This window comes from Alexandromys fortis, unplaced genomic scaffold, assembly GCF_014885135.2.
Source record: "Alexandromys fortis isolate MF-2015 unplaced genomic scaffold, M_Fortis_MF-2015_v1.1 scaffold_36, whole genome shotgun sequence".
NCBI classification, from domain to species: Eukaryota; Metazoa; Chordata; class Mammalia; order Rodentia; family Cricetidae; genus Alexandromys; species Alexandromys fortis.
The window spans coordinates 6,681,857-6,705,223 of NW_026067915.1; the positions used below are offsets into that span (position 1 = coordinate 6,681,857).

Sequence of the window (23,367 nt, forward strand, 5' to 3'; positions counted from 1 at the left end):
GGAATAAATAGCCAAGATAAAGCAACTTAGAATGGTTGGAGGTTTCGGTTTGCCAGCAGTTGGCTGTGTTGCTTTTGACCCCGTGACAAAGCAGGACATCACAACAGGTGCCATGTCAGAGGAAACTGCTTACCCCTTGGCAGCTGGGAGGAAGAGAGGAAGAGGTCAGCACCCCCACATCCCCTCGAGAGGCACCCTAATGTTCCCTTCAAGGACTGGGCTAGCGTTCTCTCAGTAGGCCTCCACTTCCCAAAGCTTCTCTCACTTTTCTGTGGTAACAACTGGGGACTAAGCCTAAAATACATGCCCAAACTACAGCATCATCGAAAACGATGAGAACTTCCTTATCTGCAGCCTGGTGTGAAGGGTTAGGTGTTTAAAAGCAAAACAAAGCAAAAACTTTTCTCAGTGCAGAATCCATATTTCCCATATTCAGTTTGGAACTAGAGTCTTGGAAGAAGAAGAGAGGCCAACGAGACATAATCCGTGAGACAGGGCTCCCCCATTTTGTGCTTTTTGCCTAAAGACGGATTGTTATTAGGTTTCTACTAAGTTTCCAGAAAAGGCAGAGGTTCCTGATGATTAGTGTGGCGTTCTCACAGAGCAACGGAGAGCTACAGAAGAAACGCAGACAACGCCAATGCCAGAGTTCTGGGGTCACATCCCCAGGGTTCCAGCAGCAGGAGAGGGGTGCTGGGGCAGACGGGTTACTCTACAGAGGTGGGAAGGGGCTTCCACTTGGAAAGACTTAGCGGGGCCTGGACAAACCTCCCACTACACCAGCTAGCATTTTGCCCCCGCTGTTCACACTCAGATCAAAGAACTAGGAATTACATTCACCCTGTCGAATGAGGTTTTCCAGAGATATCACAGGACTCTTAGTCATCTGTAATTCTGACCAGCTGTTCTAAGTGCATCATCTCATGTCATGCAAGGTTGTAGGGGCTTCACGGGTCATTTCTGCAAAAGCTTTCTGGTAAAATGGGTGCTTGATACACACACCGTGGTTCCTTTTGAGGGAATTCAAATTGGCCATATATTGTGGAATGTTCAAGATTTTTAAGAATAGTTTGCCCTTGTTAAATATCTAAACAACAAACTGTTTTTCAGCAACTCACCCTACTCTGTGGAGCATCAAAATTCCCAGGCCAGCCGCACTGGCTGACCAGCAAGCCCTGCTCACACGCGCCAGCTTCCCGTCCCTCTGGTACACAGATGCACAGCGCTAACTCCTGGGGCTTTGTCGCCACTCCTGCCAGCTCTCCTCATTGCCACTAAATCATGTTCATCTTTTATGGCGAATCTGTCCTGCCATCCCTTGCCTGGGTTTCTTCTAAGTGCCAGGCGCTGTCCTGAGAATTTAATGAGCCAGTCAGAGATGCCCCGGCAACATCCACAAATGCGTGGACCTTTGTAATACTGGTGAGAACCCGGAGGGAGTGGCCCAGGGACCAAGAACTGAACAGTAGGCAGGGGTTGCTCTGCTGTGATGGCTAATCTTCATCGTCAGCTTCACTGGGTTTAGAGTCACCATGGAAACCCACCGTCAGGTGTGCCTGTATCCATGGAGACCCACTGCCAGGTGTGCCTGTATGTCTCCAGAGAGGCTTAACTGAGGTGGGAAACCCACCCCAAAGGCAGATGGAACCATCACATGGGCTGGGGTCCCAGGCTGAATAAAAAGAGGAATGAGCAACAGTATTGACCTCTCTCTGCTCCATGACTACAGCTTTGGTGTGACAGCTTCAGCTCTTACCAACATGTGTTCCCTCTTGACTTTTTTTTTTTTTTTTTTTTTGGAGACAGGGTTTCTCTGTGTATCTTTACTGCCTTACTGCCTGTCCTGGAACTTGCTCTGTAGACCAGGATGGCATCAAACTCACAGAGATTCACCTGCCTCTACCTCCCAATGCTGGGATTAAATATGAGCACCTCCACCATGCAGCTCTCTCTTGACTCTTAATATGTGTCAAACTGCACTCTGCCCAACCTCAAGAGACTACTCGCTCCTAAAACTTACATAAACGCTAATTTTATATATTGTTTCAAGTTGCTTGTGCCCAGGATTCAGGAAAACTGCCTCTTGAATATTACACACTCCATGACTTTGACTTACTGACAACTCAAGGGGAAGGGAGATGTGGTAGCAAATTTTAATCCCTTCCCAATTCCTGACATGATCTTAGATGTAGAAAAGGCTTTACCCGAGTTTTGCACTTTTTTCATGACTTCATTTATTCTGTTCTAAATTATGTAGTCAGGCATCTAAACATGTATAAAGAATATTTCTCTAATAACCCCTTAAGACATCACAGTGCCAATTTTAGATGCCCCACTTCACCCTTTCCTACTAAACAACCTCTGCTTTCGAGTCTGGCATTTGGCTTAGGGGAAATGAAACAGATTCCTTTCCAAACACCCAGGTCCTGTGCAGATTTCAGGATCTCGTTTATTTAAGTGCCAGGCTGCCGGGGCTGGAAAACTCACTTTCAGTACCTGCGCTGATCCACTTTCCTGGATTCCCAATTTTACCCCTGCAGAGGGAAGACTCCACCCCAGGCCGTGGAGCAAGGAGAGGAATGATGGGATATTCCATTTTCCTAGCACTGACCTCCAGCGTTCTCCATTGTTGTCCCTGCTTTTATTAGCATCCTCGATCACCATAAGGAACACACGGCTTTGTTTCTCTGGCTTTAAAATGTGTAAGTGATGTACAGTGTATCCGTCTGCCACTTGTTCTGGCCCGGTGTTATCTTTGTCACTTACAGATGTTGATGACCGCAGCTCTAGGCTATTGGTCTCACGGCCCTGCCATATTCTGTTACAGGCACCGACACATCAGCAAATATAGGCTGCAGTAACTCTGCTCGACACACACTGCTGTATCTGGTTCCTGTTGCTGAACCAAAGGACACGGTTAGACACATAACAGATATAACAGATACTGCTTCTGTGTTGTCCAGAGTTGTGACGATGCTTCCACCAACGGTGTGAGTGTCTGTGGGCTCACATTCTTGATGTCATTGTCCCTTTCAGTTTTGGGATCTGATGCATATTTCATATTGAGACACACAAAGTTCTTAGAGAAAAACAAAACAATTCAATAAATAGTTTGCTTTAGAACTTTCCAGAGCAACAAATGCCCACTTAAAATTAATTGACTGTATTATTTTTAAATTACGTAAACAACAACAGGCATAGTAAGGAAAATTATGCGGAACAAACACAAAATTATCCACGGTGTTATCCGATCATCACACTCATCTCATTTTTCATGCGATGCACGCTCATTAATTTGGCAATTGCTTAATGCCTTAACCAAATTGAGTGATTTTATTAGTATATATTAACTGTACAAGATAATGGGTTTCATTATTGGCATTTCCACACAGGCGTTCAAAACACTTAGATAAAATTTGCCTCCTCTGTTACTCATTTTTTCCTCTTTTCCCTTAAATCCCCTTGACTTTTGTTTCCTTTCCAACCTCCCAGCCCCCAAATTCCACACGTGAGAGAAAACATACGATCCTTGTCTTTGTGTCCACCTAGCACAAGGGCCTCCAGTCCCATCTGGCTTCCAGCAAATCACAAGACTTTGCTCTTGTTTTCATCTAAGTAGCACCGCACTGCCTGTGTATGCCGCGTTAAACTGAAAGATTTAGTAACTAACTCACTACCGCTTTATCTCAGCCTGTATGTGTATTTCCCAAGTACATTTCTACGTGCTTTCCTGGACGTGTGATCTAAAGGGTGTGAGTTAGACGACAGCTAACAAGAATGCACAGAACAAGTTTCTGGGTCAGACCTGGTTTCTCTTTTAGAAACTGTTTTTGCTGCGTTGTAATTCTTAAGAACAGATCGGTTACCATGTTTGCATGTTGACAGGTTTTCTTTCATAGCAAACCCCAAGTGCACACAAAGCGAAGCACCCTAAAATCGGAAACAAGTGTTCCCAATGTGAGCAAGCCACCCTTCCCTCCCCCTTTCTTCCTATGAATGTGTTACTTTGTAAACGTCCAGGTAAAGAAAACCCACAGAGGACAGGTAATCAACACTGGGTGTAATCTCAGGGTCCTACTAGAACCAAAGCCACTGAGTTTACCACTGTACAAATGGGTAAAAGACAATTGGAGGGCACTCCAATTACAAATTGCTCTTACTCAAGGGTCTAGTTTAAGATGTAGATGTAATGACAACTATGAAAAAAAAAAACTCATCTTTTGGAGGATCATCTTCCAAGCTGATCACAGTGAACAGAGCCGTCACAGCATAGACTGCTACTTCTTCTTGCTCCACGTCCCCAGGCCCCCTGAGAGATGAAGCCCCATTCCTGCTTCCGCACGTCTGCTCCTTGATGTCTTTATTCTGAAGAGTCCTCTCTCTCTCAGGTTTGGGACTGGGAACAAAGTTTAGTTCTAGTTCCTGCCCCTACCCTTCTAATAAATGATTGCCACTTCCAGCTGGAGCCGCGCAGGGACTCCTGTATGCCAGGGGGCACTCTTCTCTCCCGTGTGCTTAGCTTGCATCCTCGCCATCTGCAAAGCATTCAACATGCACTGCTCTTAGTGTCACGACATTGGCTAGTGGTGTTCCCTCCCGAGCCTGTTCCCACAGGTGCCACGCATAAAACAAACGCAATGAGCCTTTGCTAGTTTCAACCCTCAAACCGAACGTCCAACCTAGAGTGATGTGCCCATGCAGAATGAGGTGACCATTGCTAAAACTGAGTAATGCATACGGACTGTGGACACAATTCTCTCTGCTCTACCCATGATCTGAAATTCCCTGCTTAGTGGCTTTAGGAGCTAGGATAATTACCTAGGCATATGAAGGGGGCGATGATTGTCTAGAATATCATCAGGCTCAGCTCAGAATTCCTGTGGCCTTTTTACTACGTTCATTTCCAGGACAACCTTTTTCCTCCCACCCCGCCCTCCTGGCTCCTGACTTCCCCAAGTGAGCTTCTGATGGCTAACACCGGCACCTGCTACCCCTCAGGGGCTGCTGTTGAGCAACGGGGCAGCTTTAACCGCACACTCCGCGAGGATCTGGGGAGTATAGCCTTCCCCTACAGCAGCTCTTGGTCCATCCATCAGGGATGTGGGAGGGAGGAAGACCCAGCTTCTAGCCTTGGATCAGGACAGCTCTGCCTCCTAACTCAGAAGCCCAATTCCCAGGCAGGCCCAGGCTTTGGCTGCTCTCTACGGGACTGTGCTGACACAGCGCCTCCTTCCCTAGGTAATAAATACTTCCCCCATTGCTTGATGGATTTTCCCACTGTTTCATGAACAGATCCCATGAACACTGCTGTCAACTCAGGGAGAGCTTCCGCTGAAGATGGCATGAGGATTTTCGCTGAGCGCCTATCTCCAGGGAGAAATCATGCCCTTTTCAGCTTGCACCTTGGAAAATTAATATCTACTTTTTTTTCTTAAAAATTTGAAAGTATGTAATTGCAATATGCTGTAAAAGCTGACATTTAAAAAACTAAAGCTTCCATGGGGGCTGGAGAGATGACTCAGAAGGGAAAAAGCCAAGTCCCATGACTTGAGGTCAATCCCTGGAATCCACATTTAAAAGCCTGATATGGTAGATATGGTGGCGTGCATTTGGAATCCTAGCATTCCAAAGGTGAAGTGGGAGGCAGAGACAGGAGGATGGCCCAGATGATTGAAGGCAAAGCCAACCTGGAATATGTGCTCCTCCTCAACGCAGGGTGGAAAGAGAGAAGAGGCTAGGTTCTCTGACCTCTACACACTCATATACATCATACAGAGGCAGACATACAACAACAGCACTGTTTAAAATGTTTTAAAGTGACACTTCTTTCTTTTTTCTTTTTCAGACAGGGTTGCATGTACCCTAGGCTGCCCTCGAGCTCCCTACTCCTCCTGCCTAGGCCTCTCGAGTGCTTGGATCACAAACATATGCCACCACTCCTGGCCATGTTTTTCTTCTAGCTTTTCCAACAAAACCCAAATATCATAGTAGTTTGATATCAATTATCCATTATACAAAATATGTTCAAGTCAGATAATTTATAGTGTTCATTTTTCTCCTTAAAGTTCAAGGATTGGGGGGGGGGGAGCTTCTAGTCCAGTTCCAGCACAGAATTTCATACCCAACTGTAAGAGATTTATAAGCTTTAAACTCTAACGACTTGCCTGATTATACTTTCCTGTTGGAAAAAGTGTGTGTGTGTGTGTGTGTGTGTATTTCCTATACAATATGTCTATGCTTTTAGGTATTAATTTTTTTGTCCAGATGGGATAGTATTAAAATTTGTTACAAAATCTTATATATGTAAACTTTGATCATTTTAATGGGAAAAAATAAACATTTTATTGGAAGTGTATTTATTAATTATATGGGTAATTTTATATTATTTTTACTTCTGTCTTGACCATTTCCACCCAATCTGCAAAGCTTCTTAGGAAGATTTTATATCTGGACCAAAGCACCATAATCAGGTGCAGGATGGCTGAGAGACACACCGCTAGCGCATGCACTCGTGTGTGTGTGTGTGTGTGTGTGTGTGTGGTGAGGGTGGGGTCAGAGAATTTATAAGACATGAAAGAGAGAAGGCCTCTATTATCTCTCACACACAAATAGATGCTCTTTATGACCAGCTCTTTAGAGAACCACAGTATGGCAAGTCCCTGCATGTGCCCAGCAGAGAAGCTGGCATCTGCACCCCAGAAGGAAACGCTGGGCTTGCCCAAGCTCCTCATTAGCAGTGGTGGAGGGCCACGGCAGCCACGTGAATTTTAAATCAGAAGTTAGGTCGGCAGCCGAATCCAAGCCGACACCCAGGGCCCCTCATTCCCAGTCTTGTGTGCTGCCCACCACAGCTGTCTGAGTCACTCAGCAGGACTGCAAAGAGCTGGTGCTCATTGGCTTTTCAAGCCAGGTCACATGCTGCTGGAAACCTGTCACATTAGCCTGTGAAGCAAGCTCTGTCACTGTCTTCATTTTGCAGCTGAGGAAATGGTGGCTCAGAGAGGCAAAGAGACAACATTCAGCATCAGATGCTCAGTGACAAGTTAGAGAGAAAAGGATTTTTTTTTACCTTACACTTCCAGGTAATAGGCCATGACTAAGGGGAAACAGAGCAGGGACCTGGGGGCAGGAACTAAATCAGAGGCCATGGGGAAGTACTGCTTACTCGGCCTGTTTTTCTCAGAGCACCAGGTCCACCTGCCCAGGATTGACACTGCCTACAATGGGCTGGGCTCTCCCATATCAATCACTAATTTAAAAAATGCCCACATAGACCTACCTACATGCCAGTCTGGTGGGGGCATTTTCTTAATTGAGGTTCTCTCTTTCCAAGTGAATCTAGCCTATATCAAGTTGAAATTAAAAACTATCCAGTAAAACAATGTAGAAAAAAATTATAGAGTTGTATTACCAGCTTCAGCGTGACTCATTAATATTTAATATAAGATAATTTCTCATGAGGTATTGGAGCAGAGCTAGACTCTGGGTTGCTGTGCTGGAGTCCTCTACAGATCCCTGTTCTCCGTTCCTCATTTCCTGTTAGCCACAGATCCATAACTGCCTCCCACCCCCACCCTGTAAAGAAGCTACCCTTGGCCTTCATGTAGATCTCAGACCCACAACAGCCTGTCCTCTCTAGACATCACTGAGATCATGGCTCAGCAAGGAGGCAACGTCTGAAAGCAGGGGAGCCTGGGCTGCAAAGGCAGACCTGGAGTGTTCAGACTCAGGAGGCTCCTCGCCTACCCGGGGTACAGCTCCTTGTGGTTCTTGCTTGTCCTCCACCCCCTATCCTTAGCTCCCTGTCTCCACACCCAGCCCTCAGGACTACTTCCTTCTCTTGTTGTTCTATACACAATCAACTCCCTTCCTACTTTACTGAGATTTTCTCTCCCTTGCCCTCTTATCTTAGGGGTTCCCTGTATTTCTGCATAAGTAGCACATTTTATCCCTCTATGATCATTTCTCCTTACCCCCATGCTTTTTAACCCCCAGTGAAAAGACCAGCCAGACCAAAATACTTCAAGGTCTTCAACAACGACACACGTAGGTTACCTTGCTTGTTGTTCACAGGAGCAGCAGTTTCTTCCCAGTGTGGTTCTTCCTTGTCATTCACCATCACTTCTTCAGAGGAGAAGAGCATGTACAACTTCTGGATCAAATCAGCAGTGGTCCCCGAATGGTTACCGTGATTGTCCCCTAGTACAAAGAAATGTTGTTCCTGGGAACTGGAGTCTCCAAACTGCTCGCTATCTCTTGTTTCAATTTTGTACACCTCTGGGAAGAGACTAGAGTGAAGGACAAGAAGGATTAAGGTAGTTAGACAAGCCCCTTGTTAGACTGAATGCACATACGGTCATATAAGAGGACGGAAATCCACCTTATGCATGTGATAAGAATATTCCTAATGTGTAGCTAGAATATTTTCTATCCCGCTGGTCGCCCTGGACCTGTTTTTCTCTGCCTTCCTGTTTTCAAAGCTGCTTATTGAAATAATCACTGTGAGGCTTATTATCAGTTACAATTGTCTGGCCAGTATCTTAGGTTTCTTATTGGCTAGCTCTAGCTATTAAATTGACCTATTTCTATTAATCTGTGTAGAGTCACAAGGCTGTGGTTTACCCGTGTGAAATGTTACTCCTTCGGCGGCTACATGACGTCTCCTTTGACTCCGCTTATTCTCTCTATCTCTGTTCAGATTTCCTGCCTGGCTTTACTCTGCTAAGCCATTGGCCAAAAAGGCCTTATTCACTAGCCAATAAAAGCAATACATATACAGAAGGATATCCCACATCATTGTGCGTGAAATTTGATACAGGACAATTTTCTAATATTCTGAAGGAAAATTAAACACACGTTTGTCTCAGAGATTTAGGATTCCAAACTAATGCTGTTCTCAGTACTAAAATTTTATTAGCGATTCATGGTTTTGCTTTGCAAAGTCAGAACTCTCCCTGCAATTCTGACATGTGCTGTCTGAAGGCTGATGCTTTCTTTGTTGTGTTTTTTCTTCCAATCTTTGATATTGTAGGCTTTGCTTCAGTACTAGCCAATGTGAGTTGCATTGTTTAGTTCTTGTTTTTGTTTTGTTTTGTTTTGTTTTGTTTTTTTCAAGATAGGGTTTCTCTGTAGCTTTGGAGACTGTCCTGGAACTAGCTCTTGTAGACCAGGCTGGCCTGGAACTCACAAAGATACGCCTGCCTCTGCCTCCCAAGTGTTGGGATTAAAGGTGTATACCACCAGTGCCCGGTGCATTGTTTAATTCTTAATATCAGATAGCTTTGATAAAAAACAATAGATATGGTTGCCTATAACATAAAATGTGGTTTTATCAGCAACACAACATTCAACCCCCCCCCCCCCCCCCCCCCCCCCCCCCCCCCNCCCGCCACACTTGCACAGCCCAAATTTTGCATCCTGAAAACGAAGATGGTCATTCACTTCACATTCTTGAGGGCTGTTTTCTGGGCTGTCCTCCCCACACCTGAGGTTTCTTAACTCACAAGAAACTGTCTTCTGCGCCAACATTCTCTGGACTGGGGAAGGTGATGTTCGCACACTTGGCTTGCAGCTCTTTGGCGGGGTATTTGTTGATAGCACCTGGAGACAGAGTGGAATTCTTAGTGCGGTCTTTACCTTCCCACATAATGACTACCAGCCAACGCCAGGTCATCTTTTCCTGGAGATGGGAGTCTTTTCATAAACAAATTCATCTTCTCAAGGACTTAGCAAAGTCCGAATGCTGGCATTAAAAGACCTTCTTCTTGCCAAGTCAATGAGATACAGCAGTAATTGAATTAAAGGTTCTCACGCTCTGTGATACAATTCAAGGACATCTCTGAACTCCTTCTGTTATCTATTTCTCCCTCGCCCCCGCACCCTAGAAATGGAGGCTCTTCCTAGCAGGCTTTGTTGGCTGTTTCTCCCTCGCCCCCACACCCCAGAAATGGAGGCTCTTCCTAGCAGGCTTTGTTGGCTCTTTTTTCCTCGCCCCCGCACCCCAGAAATGGAGGCTCTTCCTAGCAGGCTCTGTTGGCTATTGAACTTGTTTTCCATATTTCTATCCTGGGGTTGAGAGAAGACATTGCTTTTGATTCATCAGTATATATCGCCTAATTTCCAGGATTCCTGGCTCTAAGGTGAGTCCTGGGATTGTGTGTGTCCCAGAACCCCTAAAATTCTGGTAAACAATAGCAAGCTCCCAGCCACTGCGGACAACCACGCAGCATGGTTTTTGCTCTCTCCCTGACTCCCAGCACAGTCAAGGACATGTTCAGTGCTCTAAGAATTTGGGCTATTTCATACCTCTGCCTAAAATTACAGTGCTGAGGGTAGAAGCTGAGGCATCTACTCCCAGAGTGCCACAGTGGGGAACACCTTTCAAGTCTCTGTGGAGCTCCACTTAAGCTAGATATCTTGAACAGAGGTTCTAGAAAAACCTGCACCTATGAATCGTAAGAATTCAAGTCAGAACCAAGGATGGGTAATAATGACAAGGTAGACCAGATGTCCTTGGAAAAGGTGGCAGGGTGATGGCAGTGGGGGGGGGGTAGTTTATTGCAGTAGAACACTTAGTTAAAGGTTTAGTGTAGTTTAATAGGAAAGAGCATAGTCCTGGGGCCAGGATGTGTGTGGTGGAGTCTAGAATCTACCAGGCATTAATGCAGAACTTTTGAGCACTTTATTTAATGTATTTGAACCTTAGGTTTTCCTTTATAAAAAAGGAGTCTAAATTCTTCCCTTTGAAGGCTATGCTGAAGGTTAACTGATGTAGTCATTCAGAGAGCTGAACACTTAGTAAATGTTCAGAAGACAGGCTTAGAGGAAACCTTTCACCTATTTGAGGAGCTCCTGTCTGGAACTTTGACCGTAGCAATGCCCAGGATCAACAAGAGTGTTCTCTGAGATTCTTCCACAGACTCCTGCTCATACCCCAGCACTCTCTACTAAAATGAGATGCATTTGACTACACAGGCTGATGACCTGCATGCAGAAACATCAATGAGGCAATAAGGGAGAAAGGCTTGAGGGACTTACGTCTGATCGAATGGACAAATGGCTTCACGAACTTGATGATATAGTCCATATCTGGCTTGTGTATCCGGCCAAGTTGGACTAAGTGATGATCCAGGGGGTGGCTCGCCAATCCTTCTAACTCCATGTCATTGTGTACAGGACCAAAGGAAAATACAAATATGGAGTAGCCTTGGCACTTGGCTCTCAGAGATGCCTTCTGTAAGACCTCTTTGTCTAGAGGGCTGGTTTCACCAGCAGATATTATAAAGATAACTTTGTTTTTCCTCAGATTGGGGGTTCCTACAAAGACATTGTCAATTGTCCACTGGAGAGCATGACCAATGAAAACATCTCCATTGAGCTGCTTAAGAGACTCTTGGAGATGATGTTTCATTTGCTGTACCCTGTTGTAAGTGAGCAAATCAAACTCCAGGTAGACCGGGCACTCTTCAGTGTTTGGCAGATAGCCTGGAGGAGAGTAGGTGAGGACAGCCACTCTGTCTCCTAAGACAGAGGTCAGTGGATCTGGGGCGATGTGAAAGTAATCCAGTACTGAAGTTGTAAGAGCTTTCACATCCCGAAACACATCGTTTCCTACTCTTTGAGAAGCATCGATGAGGAAGGCCACATCCATATAATAGTCTTGAAGAGAAACATCTCCAGGCTCATCAGCAAAACCCAGTTCTTCTCGGCCATGATTTTCATGTTCTGCAACAGAATGGCCTGAGTCACTCAGAGTGAAAGGGTTAACGTGAAACTCTTAGGACATGAATATAAGTACATGGTATGGGGTGTCACTGTTCTTCATTCCCGTACCGTGGCAGACATCACTAATCAGTGCCATAGTAGATCCCACAAATCAACCTCAGCACTTGTTCCCAGATGTCTTCTTCAAATCTGTCTTTACTCAGCACAGAGAATTCTTTCCATTGGATACATGTTTTTGTCAAATGGCTGATTTGATCCCAGATATCTTCATTAGAGCCGTGCGTGCCTATTTTAGTGCTTTGGCATGGTCACTGAGCCTACAGCACACCTTCACATCTACTGAATATTTAATTACAAGGAGCAAGCACAAGAGAAAGTACAGATGGCAAAGTTACAACTTGTATACTTGCATAAATGTGTAGATAAAAGATGTCATAAAGCAACATCATAAGAACAGGTATAAGTCAGTACTGACATTAGAAACTCGCTGCAATGTAAGATATGACATACTCCGAGGCTTGGGTTCTCTGAGTGGCTGTCTGCAATTATCAGCCCATGACAAGATAAGGAGCTTATACCATGATGGAGGGCAAACAGTATCAGTGAATGCTGACTAGTTCAGTTAACATTAATTTCTTTCTAGCAAAACTTTCTCAATGAAGAAAGTAATATCCCAATTTATGCTCTCTCTCTCTCTCTCTCTCTCTCTCTCTCTCTCTCTCTCTCTCTCTCTCTGTGTGTGTGTGTGTGTGTGTGTATGTGTGTGTGTGTGTGTGTGTGTGTGTGTGTGTGTGCGCGCGCGCATGGAAGTGTACTTACTATGTACATGCATGTGTTGAGTCCAGAGAACAGAATCGGGTGTCTTCCTTCCTTACTCTCCACATTGCCTTTTGGAGACAAAGATTCTCATTGAACCTGACTGGCTGGCTGGCTCAAGAGCTCTGGGATCTACCTGTCTCCACCCCCTGCTCCCCCGACCCCTACACCAGCCCTTGTGTTCCATCTGTGTCCTTTCATAGGCTGCTTTTACATGAGTTCTGGGATCGGGATTAGGTCCCAGTGCTTGCACGGCAGGCGTTGTCCACCGCTCCATCTCTCCCTCCCGTCCAGCTTGCATTCTGAGGCAAGCTGTTTTGCTGCAGATTGTCCCTTCCAATGACACTGCTTTAAATTTATGGGATTATGAAAGCTTTCTACACTCCTGGAAAGGAAGGCTGGCTGGGGAGATAATGAGAACCATCAGCTCAAAAGATGGGAAGTAGATGGCCAAGTCCTTTTCCTCTCTGGGAGAAGTGTGTTTGTAAGCATACTCAACCAATAAGTAACTTTCTAACTGGCAAAAGATGTTTTAATCACTATTTCTGCTCAATCTTTCACTAGACGCTTGTACATTTATTGTTTTATTTAATCCTCAATGCAATAAAATTAGATAAATGCTATAAAATTCAATATGAAAACAGAATGAAACAAACACATGTTCACCATGTGTTTATTAATATCAAAAGTGCCTTATTAAACAGTTTTTGAATATTCAATGAACCCTGCATTCCTGGAGAAAATCTGCTACCTTTTTGTCTATTCCTGGGTTTGAACTGATAAATCACTTTTTACAGTATTTTTGTAATCTATATTATAAAAAAAATGGTGGTCTAGAATGGGTGTGGTGGTGTACCCCTTTAATCCCAGCACTCAGGAGGCAACCAGATCTCTGTGAGTTCAAAGGCAGCCTGGTCTACACAGTGAGTCCCAGACCAAGCTACTTAAGGAGACCTTGTCTCAAAGTAAGTAAGTAAGTAAGTAAATAAAAGAACAGAGGTCTGGAGGCCAGAGAAATGGCTCACTATTTAAGAGCACTTGTTCTTACAGAGGACCCAGGTTTAGTCCCAAACATTCACATGATGGCCCACAGCCATCTCTCGAACTCCAATTTCAGGGAATCTGACAACCTCTTCTGACCTCCACAGGTACCAGGCACACACACTGTGCATACACATACATGCAGACAGAAGACCCATACACACAAATAAGTGAGTCCATTTTTTTACATGGTTATATATAGTTTTTCTTTCATTTAATTTCTTTGTCTGGGCTTTAGTATCAAAGTGATCTGATTTCAAAGAATGAGTTGGTAAATAGTATTTCCTCTTTAATTCCCTAGAAAAGTTTGTAAAGAATTTGTCAGTTCATGGCTGGATGATGGTCCCATGCCTTTAATCCCAGCACTGGTGAGGCAGAGGCAGGCAGATCTCTGAGTTCAAGGCCAGCCTGGCCTACAGAGGGAGTTGCAGGACAGCCAGAGCTACAGAGAAACCTTGTCTCAAAAAACAATTATGAGTGAGTACATCCCATGTTCATCTTTTTGGGTCTGGGTTACCTCACTCAGGATAGTGTTTTCTATTTCCACCCATTTGCATGCAAAATTCGAGAAGTCATTGTTTTCAATAAAAAAAAAGATGAAAGAGCTAGCTAAAAATATGTCTGATTCATCAGCCAAACAGTGTTGTGATTAGTATAGTTTCTGTGTTATTATTTGGGTCTAGGTGGCTGGGAAACAAATGAGCAGTTTCTGCCTACATGGATTTCTCTCCTACGCACCAGTTCCCAAATAATCACTCAGAGGCTTACTATTACTTATAAATACTCAGTCAAAAGCTCAGGTTTATTACTAACTAGCTTTTACATTTTAAGTTAATCCATGTTTCTTGTTTACACTCTGCCATGTGGCGGTACCTTTATTAGCATGGCACATTAATCTCTGGATCCCTCTGCATCTGGCTGGTGACTCCAGAGTCCACCCACCCTTCTTTCCATCATTCTCAGTTTGGCTTTGCTACATAACTTCCTGCCAAGCTACTGGCCTTATCAGCCTTTTATTAATCATTGAGAGTAACTCATATTCATAGTGTAGAAAAGGATTGTTCCACAGCAATCCTAAACATTTTCAGCATTCTAAAATGAAGCACTGTACCCACTAAGAAACTAGTCTCCATTCCACCTCCCCCAAGTCCCTAGCAACCACCATTCTCTTTTTAGTTTCTGGATTTAATGTGCAATTTACCAAAAATAAAAAGGACTGTTTTTAGAGCCATTTTAGGTCCACAGAAAAAGAATGGAAAGTACAGAGTGGTCTGCTATCCCATGTCCTCCCCCAACATGCAAACCTCCTACACTATCAACATTCACCATCAGAGTAATACATTTGTTACAAGCCTTTGTTGGCTTTTTAATGAGACATTTTAAAGGTTCTTCAAAGCTGTGTTTTCATAACTGAGGAAGTTTATGTAGGCAGAGTAGCATGGCAAATGTCTACAAAATTGTTCTATAATTCAACTTTTTTAAGGCCATTGTCCATGGCCTCCCAAATGATGTCAATGAACTTTTCCCCTCTAGCTCTCTACTTCATAGCATCCTTCTTCATGACTTTAATACATGACTGTTTGGACATAGTCCAGGTCTGAGCCCTTTATATTCTATCTTTTATGTGGAATATAAAACTTCAGATAGTTGTTTTAATTTTGTTAGTCATTAATATTAAATATGTGTTAATTAATTGATTAATCATTAGTTCATCCACGATTAGTATGAGAGATAATGTTAGTAAAATACATTATATACTATGTACACAGTAGGTGAAATTACTTGAACAGAAACTATGCAATTTACATTGATTTTCTACTATATTTTCCAATTATAAACAAAACTAAACAAAACAAAACAAAAGAACAACAAGGAATTGGTATTCATCATTCCTCAAGTTTTGTTGAATGTCTGGTGAAATCATGGGAAGGTTTCAAGCACAAATTCAATCACTTTGACAAGCTAGTTAGGTTATTTCTTTTTGAATAAACTGTAGTGATTTTTGTATTGTAACAAATTTGTATCTACTTTATATGCAAAATGCCTTATTACATTCCCTTGTTACCGTTTTGATGGCTGGAGAACTTGGAAAATGCCTCCTCTCTCTTTGCTAACACTGGCTACTTGTGTCCACTTTTCCTGGGGAGTCTGATTATAACTTTATCATTTTTATTGATTTCGGAGAGCTGACTCTTGGCTTTATTGATTTTTTTTTCATTTCTTGTTCATTGAGCTCTTAAATGTTATCACTTTCTTCTGCTTACTCTGAGATTGCTTGTCTCTCTGTTTCTGGCTTCTGAAAATGGAAATGGAGGTCACTGATTTGAAGCCATTTTATTTCTTTCTCTCTCTCTCTCTCTCTCTCTCTCTCTCTCTCTCTCTCTTTGTCTTTTTCCCAGCATAAGCATTTGATGTTAGAATTCTCTCATAATCATGCTCTAGGAGAGTCTCGACCATTCTGGGGTATTGATTTCATCTTCATTCCTTCCAAATTGCTTTCTAATCTCTTTATTGATTTCCTCTTTGGCTATAGATTATTTCAAAGAGTATTATTTATTTTACAAAAAAAGTTTAGGAATTTTTTTCAGAGATCTTTCAGCTAATTATTTTTACTTTAGTCTATTTGGGTCAGAAAATACACTTGTTATGACTTGAATCCTTTCAAATTCTTGAGCATTGTTTTATAGCCCACAATATGGTCTGTTTTGGCAAGTATTTCATGAGCACTTAAAAAATAATGTGCATTCCACTCTGGGGTGGAGATGCCAAGTAGGTTACATTAGCTGAGAATGTTGCTAAAAGTGTGCCTGTTTTCTATTTTTTTCCACCAGATATTGGGAGAGAATGTAGGAACTCACTGATTTTTTTCATTATAATTATCTGAGCTCTTTTTCATTTTGAGTAATTTTTATTGCTATATTTCAAGTGAACTGCAATTTTTCTTTCTTCTGTCAAATCCAAACTGCCTACCCTTAATCTCCTATCTGGTACACCGTTCTTCCTAACACCAAGCTGCGGGCCTTTAATCTCCTATCTGGTACACTGTTCTCCTAACACCATGGTTTTCGTCTCCATGGATTCCATTGAGCGCTGGAGAAAAGGTTCCGCGGGTGAGAGCTCCTGGTGTGCTGGCACGGGGATCTGAGTTTGGACCCCAGCACCCAGGTAAAAATTTGGGTGTGGCTGCACCTATAATGCCGGCACTGTGGTGTGCAGAGACAGAAAGATCTCTGGGGCTCACTGGATGCTAAGCCTGGCTCCATCAGTGAGAGACCCTGAAAGGAGTAAGGCAAAGAGTGGTTGTGTAGAACACCAAATGTCCTCCTCTGTGAGCATGGATGTAACCACGCATTGTGGGACAGTGGTTTTACCCTGAAAAGATTTGTTTCTTGTACTTGTTTAATAAAATGCTGATTGGACAGTAGCCAGGAAGGAAGTAGAGGCAGGCCAATGAGAACAGGAGAATTCTGGGAGAGGAAAGCTCAGTCTGCAGTGGTGACCCAGCTGCAGAGGAAGCAAGATGTGACTGCCTTACTGAAAAAGATACCAAGCCACGTGGCTAACACAGACAAGAATTATGAGTTAATATAAGTTATAAGAGTTAATAAGAAGCCTGAGTTACTAGGCCAACCAGTTTATAAATAATGCAGACCTCTGTGTGTTTCTTTGGGACTGAATGACTGCAGGACCAGGTGGGACAGAAACCTCTGTCAACAGAATGGTGCTCAGTCAACACACACACATACCACACATACATGTATATCACACATATATGCATACCACACACACACACACACACACACCACATATATACACACTACACACCACACACACACACACACACACCATCCCATACTCTGGTGAAGAGCACAGGAGAGCATTTAGAGATCTCTGGAGTTCTCTCTGTACAGCTCTCTCCTCTGGCCTGTGAACCTTGGATCTTGGTTTTCCAAGACTCTCAGATCTGTCTCCTCATCTCTGAGAGCTCGCTAGGCTCACATGAAATTCCTTCTACTTCACCATAGCCTAGAAGCTCCCAAGCCAGGAGGCTGGAGTAACTGGGCTGTTCACGTCATATGTTTTTAATCTCCCAGTATCAACGATGTTCACTTCCTAACGTCCATTGTTTAACTATCACTTCGTCTGTGTGGGCATTTTATCCCCCAAGTTGGTTGTTCTGGATTTGGTCCCAGAGAAGGTTCTGATATGAAAAACTGGCGCACATGTACCAGGTTCTTAGAACATTTATACTAACATACTAGCCAGCAGGATTTTGTACTTTGCAAGTTTGTTGGAAATATACCGGCTTCCCATTCCCCACCAAGATCTCAGTTTGAAGATCTCACTGAACTTCTAGTCCAGATAGAAGTCCTGATTAAATTGCTAATTAGCAAAGAAGAAGTGAAGACAATGGCATGTGTTTTGTAATACCCTTCACCGTCTGTGCGCCACAGTGCACATCACTGACAAGTCGCCTCTGAAGTTGTTAGCCACGGCATGATGGACTGTACAGATGTGGGCACCGGTGTTTCTGCCCTTGGGAGTTTACAGTGCTGGACCTGGGTTGTCAGCAGAGGCTCTCTCTGTTTTCCAACCACAGTTTTTCAGTTTTGTAAAAGGGTCAACCAGCACTTTCTTCTAAGCAGAGGACATGATTTCATAGATGCTGTGGTAGAAGGGGAAAGATTGACTGGCTAGGTTTGTAATAAAATGGTTTTCATGCATGCCTAGAAATATTTTGGTTTTAGAGAGTTTTTTTTTAATAAATAAACTAAAATCTCATTTCCCCTCAAATACCTAGCAAAAAATAATTTTCTCAAAGGGCACACACCACCTACCAAAAAAAATCTCTAAAAATAGGTTCCCTCTGTGCTTAAAAGATTTTCATGAATATCAAAGAAACCAAATATAGATGGCTGTGCCTTGAAAATTCTAAAATTTAGTCCAACGCAAAGTATGATTATTCTATTTTTAGTCTAAATTCATGTTATTTGGGGAGACGTGGGCTTCAGAAATATTTCTCCTTTAAGAAAGTCTGGCAGAAGCTTAAGTATAACATGCACACCGCTCTCAGCAATGCTCTATATTCTCGCGAAATGTCAGCAGAACTAAACTCTCGCCTTCGGTTCTGTGGTTAGTTAGTTCTGTGGTTCAGTTAGTTGAAAGGGCAGAGCTGGGAGAGCTGGCTCACCGTCATGCACAAGACTTGGATGAAATGAATAACATAGTCAGATTTCCAAGGAAGAACACCCTGGGGAAATTAGCCTAACTTTACCCAAAGACGTGCACCTAGAGCCAAGTGTCAGGGGGAGTGGGTGTGGAAGGGAAATTTAGGGAGACTCTTGGGTGCATGAGTCCTTTGGACTAAATTGAGTGCACTGTGAGTCAGCACGGCTCTGTCACCATACTTGTAGGGAATCGCAAGACATTTGTGAGTTACTTAGTGGGCTGGCTTGGAATTTAACCAGTGCCAAAATTAGCCATGAGTATATTTATTTGTCTGTTTGCTTGCTTGGACATGGTTCCTCTGTGTAGCCCTGGCTGTCCTGGAACCCACTCTGTAGACCAGGCTGGCCTCACACTCACAGAGATCCGCCTGCCTCTGCCTCCTGAGTGCTGGAATTAAAGGTGTATACCACTGCCCCTCAGCTTTATCATGGGTATTTCATAGGCTATGTATAAAGCTGAGGCTAAGTTACATATGGAGTTCTATTCATGTGAACAATATCTGATATTTCTCTTTTTTAAAAATTCTCTCTCTCTCTCTCTCTCTCTCTGTGTGTGTGTGTGTGTGTGTGTGTGTGTGTGTGTGTGTGTGTGCGTGTGTGTACCATGTGCATACCTGGTGCTCACAGAGGCCAGAAGAGGGTAGAAGAAGGCCTGGAACTGGATGATTGTGAACTGCCACGTGAGTGTTGGTTTGCAAACCCAGGTCCTCTGAAAGAGCAGCAAGTCCCTTTAACCACCTCGCCTGTATAGCTGGAATTTTTCAAGTTCAACATATTCTCAACATTCAACCCATAAGATTAACAATGCTTTCTTTTCTGTTTCAACTTTCTGGTGCTAAAGCAAGTGTTGTAGCCACTTCAGGCCTGGTGTTCAGTTCTACACACGTGTCTTCTCTCATCAAATCTTCCTTTTGACACAAGGATGGGGTTTCCATTACTCCCATTTCACATCTGAGCACACTGAAGCTTGGACATGGCCAATGATTCAGTCAAGAAAGAAAAGCCTATAAGAAGTAGGGCAGGAGCTAATCCAAGATCTGTCTCCATGTCTGACTCCCTCAGAGGAACAAGCCATCCAACAGCAGAATAGGCAGAAAGAATAAGGCATACACTAGCCAAGTCAAGAAAGGCCCAGGGGTCTGATGTGAGGGACGCTGTCTCCCGGCCATTAGTATTCCTTCTTATAGAAGCCACGAGAGAATATTTTCTTCTAAAACTAAGTCATGATATAAATTAAATGAAATTCCCCGTTCTCCTCCCTCAACAGTGGTCATTGTAAAACAGTGGTTATAGAGAACTTCTGAGAATTTGAGTCTTAGCCTGATGGTGGTGGCGCACGCCTTTAACCCCAGCACTTGGGAGGCAGAGGTAAGCAGATCTCTGTGAGTTCAAGGCCAGCCTGGTCTACAGAACAAGTTCCAGGACAGCCAGGGCTACACAGAAAAACGCTGTTTCACAAAAAGAATCTGCGTCTTATTTTTGCCTGCTGTTAACTCAGTGATCCCAGTTCTCCAGGCCTTGGTTTCTCTCTATAAAACACCACGCTAACGACAGTACAATCTCACAAGGTTTCAGACAGAAGGGATGGAATCCTTCCCACAGTTCACAATACACCCACGGCACTACACGGATTTAATCTTTATAGGCAAACAAGAAGAAGAATCCTAGGCTACAAAAATCCTTCTTGTAACAGAAAATTCTGCAGAATTTTGATAAGGAAAAAAAATGCAGCCTGGTGGAACAACTTCCACACAGATGCGCTCCCAGGGGCCCCCAGAAATAACAGCTCGGCTGTGTTTGTGTGTGCTTATCTGCAGAGGGCTTGGCAGCACTTCCTGAACCTCTTCACTTCACGGGCTGGGGCAGCAGCCCAGGCCTGTCCTCCCTTCTGTCTGGTGAGGTCACCGGTGAGGGTTCCAGGGCCGGGAAGGCAGAGGGAACAGCACAGTTCCCCTTGTTTTCCCTGTGAGAACTTCTTGGCTTTTTTTTTTTTTTTTTTTTTTTGCCTAAGTAGAAATAATAGTTTTAAACAGATTTCATCCTTTTCCCCAATGATAGGACAAATGTTTCTTTTGGATTCAAATTTTCTAGGTAGCTCTTAGATGGATGAACACAAAATGGCTCTTCGCTTCTGAGCCATTTTGTGCTCCGGAGCAGGAGTCAGCAGAAAGGACCGGAACACTGAGGAAAAGCACTAGTAGCTCTGGAAATCGCTACCCAAACCGCCTACCATTTTGCCCTTTGGTTTTAATGATGTTACTCTGTGTTTTGTGTTCCTGAGTAGGTTTATTATAAACCATTTTTTAATTAAGTTAAAAAATTTAAATACTAGAATCGTACCACCAAAATTATTTGAAAATATCTCTCCAAAATAATGATGAGGTTTAGTTTATTTTCAAGTTTGGTGAATGATCATAGCTCATCATTTGTAAATGAAGAGATGCCATCAGCACCCACAAGGCACACACTGGTAAAAGTCAGCTCTTTGGTGCAGATAATGAGAGGGTGATACGACAACAGAATGCCAATGAATTAACATTCAAGGAATGGCGCTGAAGCCAACTCTGCAATCAAATGCAGATTTAAGTGTAAGCTCATGTATATTCAAGCTGAAAATGAGACAGCAAAAAATTAAAATCAAACTACATGTTCAAGAAGAGGTCAATAGCTAAATATATTCATTCATTGAAGGGGACATTATGAGAGTGTTTAGGAAAAAAATCAGTATATAGTTTATAGCAATATGGACAATATTAGACGTAACATTACTTGAAAAATAGGATCCGGGATTGAATAAAGCTCTGAAAACAAATATGCCTATGGGAAAGGCAAAGAATGCATCGGCACTGGAGAGAGCTCAGTTTGATAAATTGTTTGAAGTTTTATGTTCAAATTTTATTGTCACTCTATGGTGCCTTTGAGGACTTTTAAAAACTAATATACTGGAGTAATGGTGGGGACAGCTGTAGATGCTGTAGGCCTCTATTCATGCCAGAATCACCCTTCGGCTGCGACAATAAAGATGGGCTCCAGGCACTGCAGTTAAATCCCTAGAACCCACATAGTATAAGAAAACCAACTCCTGCAAGTTGTCCTCTGACTTCCACTTGCACGATGGTTATTGCAACACACACACACACACATGCGCACGCACACACACACACACGCACGCATGCATGCATGCAAACTAAATAATAAACAAACCAAGAATGTACAAAAATTTTAAATCCATTGTTTTGGGGGCTCCACTCAAACTAATGATCAACTAGGTCTAGGTGGAACATTTGCAGGATGCATTTCTAGAGAGTTCCCAGGTGCTGCTGCCATGGGCAGGAAACCTCACTGTGAGAGTCCCTTGGACAGGTGATCTCAAACTCGAAGTCGTGAGGAAATCCATAGAGCCCCATAGAGTGGGATTGAGGATGAACCTGGGGCAAGCCTGGGCAGGTAAAAGCTGCAGAGGGAGAGGTGGCAGGCTAGGCAGTGGTTGGGTGTCTTGTGGAAGAGGGTGCTGGGTGCTATCCAACAGGCAACAGTCCACAGGGAACTCTAGAATTTTTAAATGGCCAAGATCACTGACTCTCCCTCAAGCCTCTCCATTCAAGGACAGAAAGGTCAGCCATCAGCTGCAGGAATTTAATTATAATTGAGTAATAAACATGGCATATGGAGATACTCATCAAAGTTATTAACTAATTTGTGCCATGCATCTGGAACTTATCAAGACTCATCTCTCAGTGACTAAAGGTTTGGAATCACAACTGACTCCGGAAGGACAGCGCATCATACAGAAAGTTCTTAGATTTTTTTTTTTTTTTGCAGCTACACAAGATTTGAGAGGGAGAGAGAGAGAGAGAGAGAGAGAGAGAGAGAGAGAGAGAGAGAGAGAGAGAGAGAGAGAGAGAGAGAGAGAGAGAATGCAAGAGGAGGGGAGAAGAGGGGAGAAGACAGAGATGACGACACAGAGGCAGAGAGACATAGAGAGAGAATATGATTTGAGATTCAAGACTTATTTATGGGATAAAGATGTAAACATATCATCCCCAGGTCTGAGACACTTTCCCCAGGCTACCACAACCTTCACAGTCCTCCACGGGAATTCCCCACATCCCCCACATGCTTCAGAACTTTGGTGGGGTACTATTTCCTTCTGATCCTCCTGCTAGACATGTGAACAGGTATTTCTTCAACCAGACTGAACCTCACAATGGCTGCAAGCGAATGGATTTTTCAGACATCTGGAAAGGCAAATGAAAAAACCTTCCCTCCCTTCTTGAATCGCTGTCATTATGTCAGCAATGATGGCGCAATGAAGCCTCCCTCTCCCTCTCTCGTCTGCGTTCCCTGATCCATTTCCAAGACTAGGAAATGTTCACCTCTAACGAAGCCATCAGGAACAACTCTAACACTCGGCCAAAATGCATTTTATTCTGGTTTATAAGCCAGATGAGAATGGATTCCTATGCCTCGAGAACGACTGTAATCCCCTCACCATTAAATGAACAAACAAAATCAACAATATCCATTAAAAAAGAGCAGGGATCTAATTCTCTTGATC

At 43.4% G+C, this 23,367-nt stretch overlaps 1 protein-coding gene across 1 annotated transcript in view; it reads right to left on the bottom strand.

The window, feature by feature from the left end:
• Positions 1 to 3,223: 3,223 nt before the first annotated feature.
• Col6a5 (collagen type VI alpha 5 chain) overlaps positions 3,224 to 23,367 on the bottom strand; it is a 108,202-nt gene continuing 88,058 nt past the window's right edge. Inside the window, exons 38-41 of the mRNA XM_050139365.1 lie at positions 11,038 to 11,724; positions 9,504 to 9,600; positions 8,056 to 8,288; positions 3,224 to 4,535 (exon numbers count right to left, since the gene is read on the bottom strand). Of these exons, the coding sequence (XP_049995322.1) occupies positions 4,516 to 4,535; positions 8,056 to 8,288; positions 9,504 to 9,600; positions 11,038 to 11,724 (1,037 nt within the window). The 3' untranslated portion in view covers positions 3,224 to 4,515. The remainder of the gene's footprint in view (positions 4,536 to 8,055; positions 8,289 to 9,503; positions 9,601 to 11,037; positions 11,725 to 23,367) is intronic.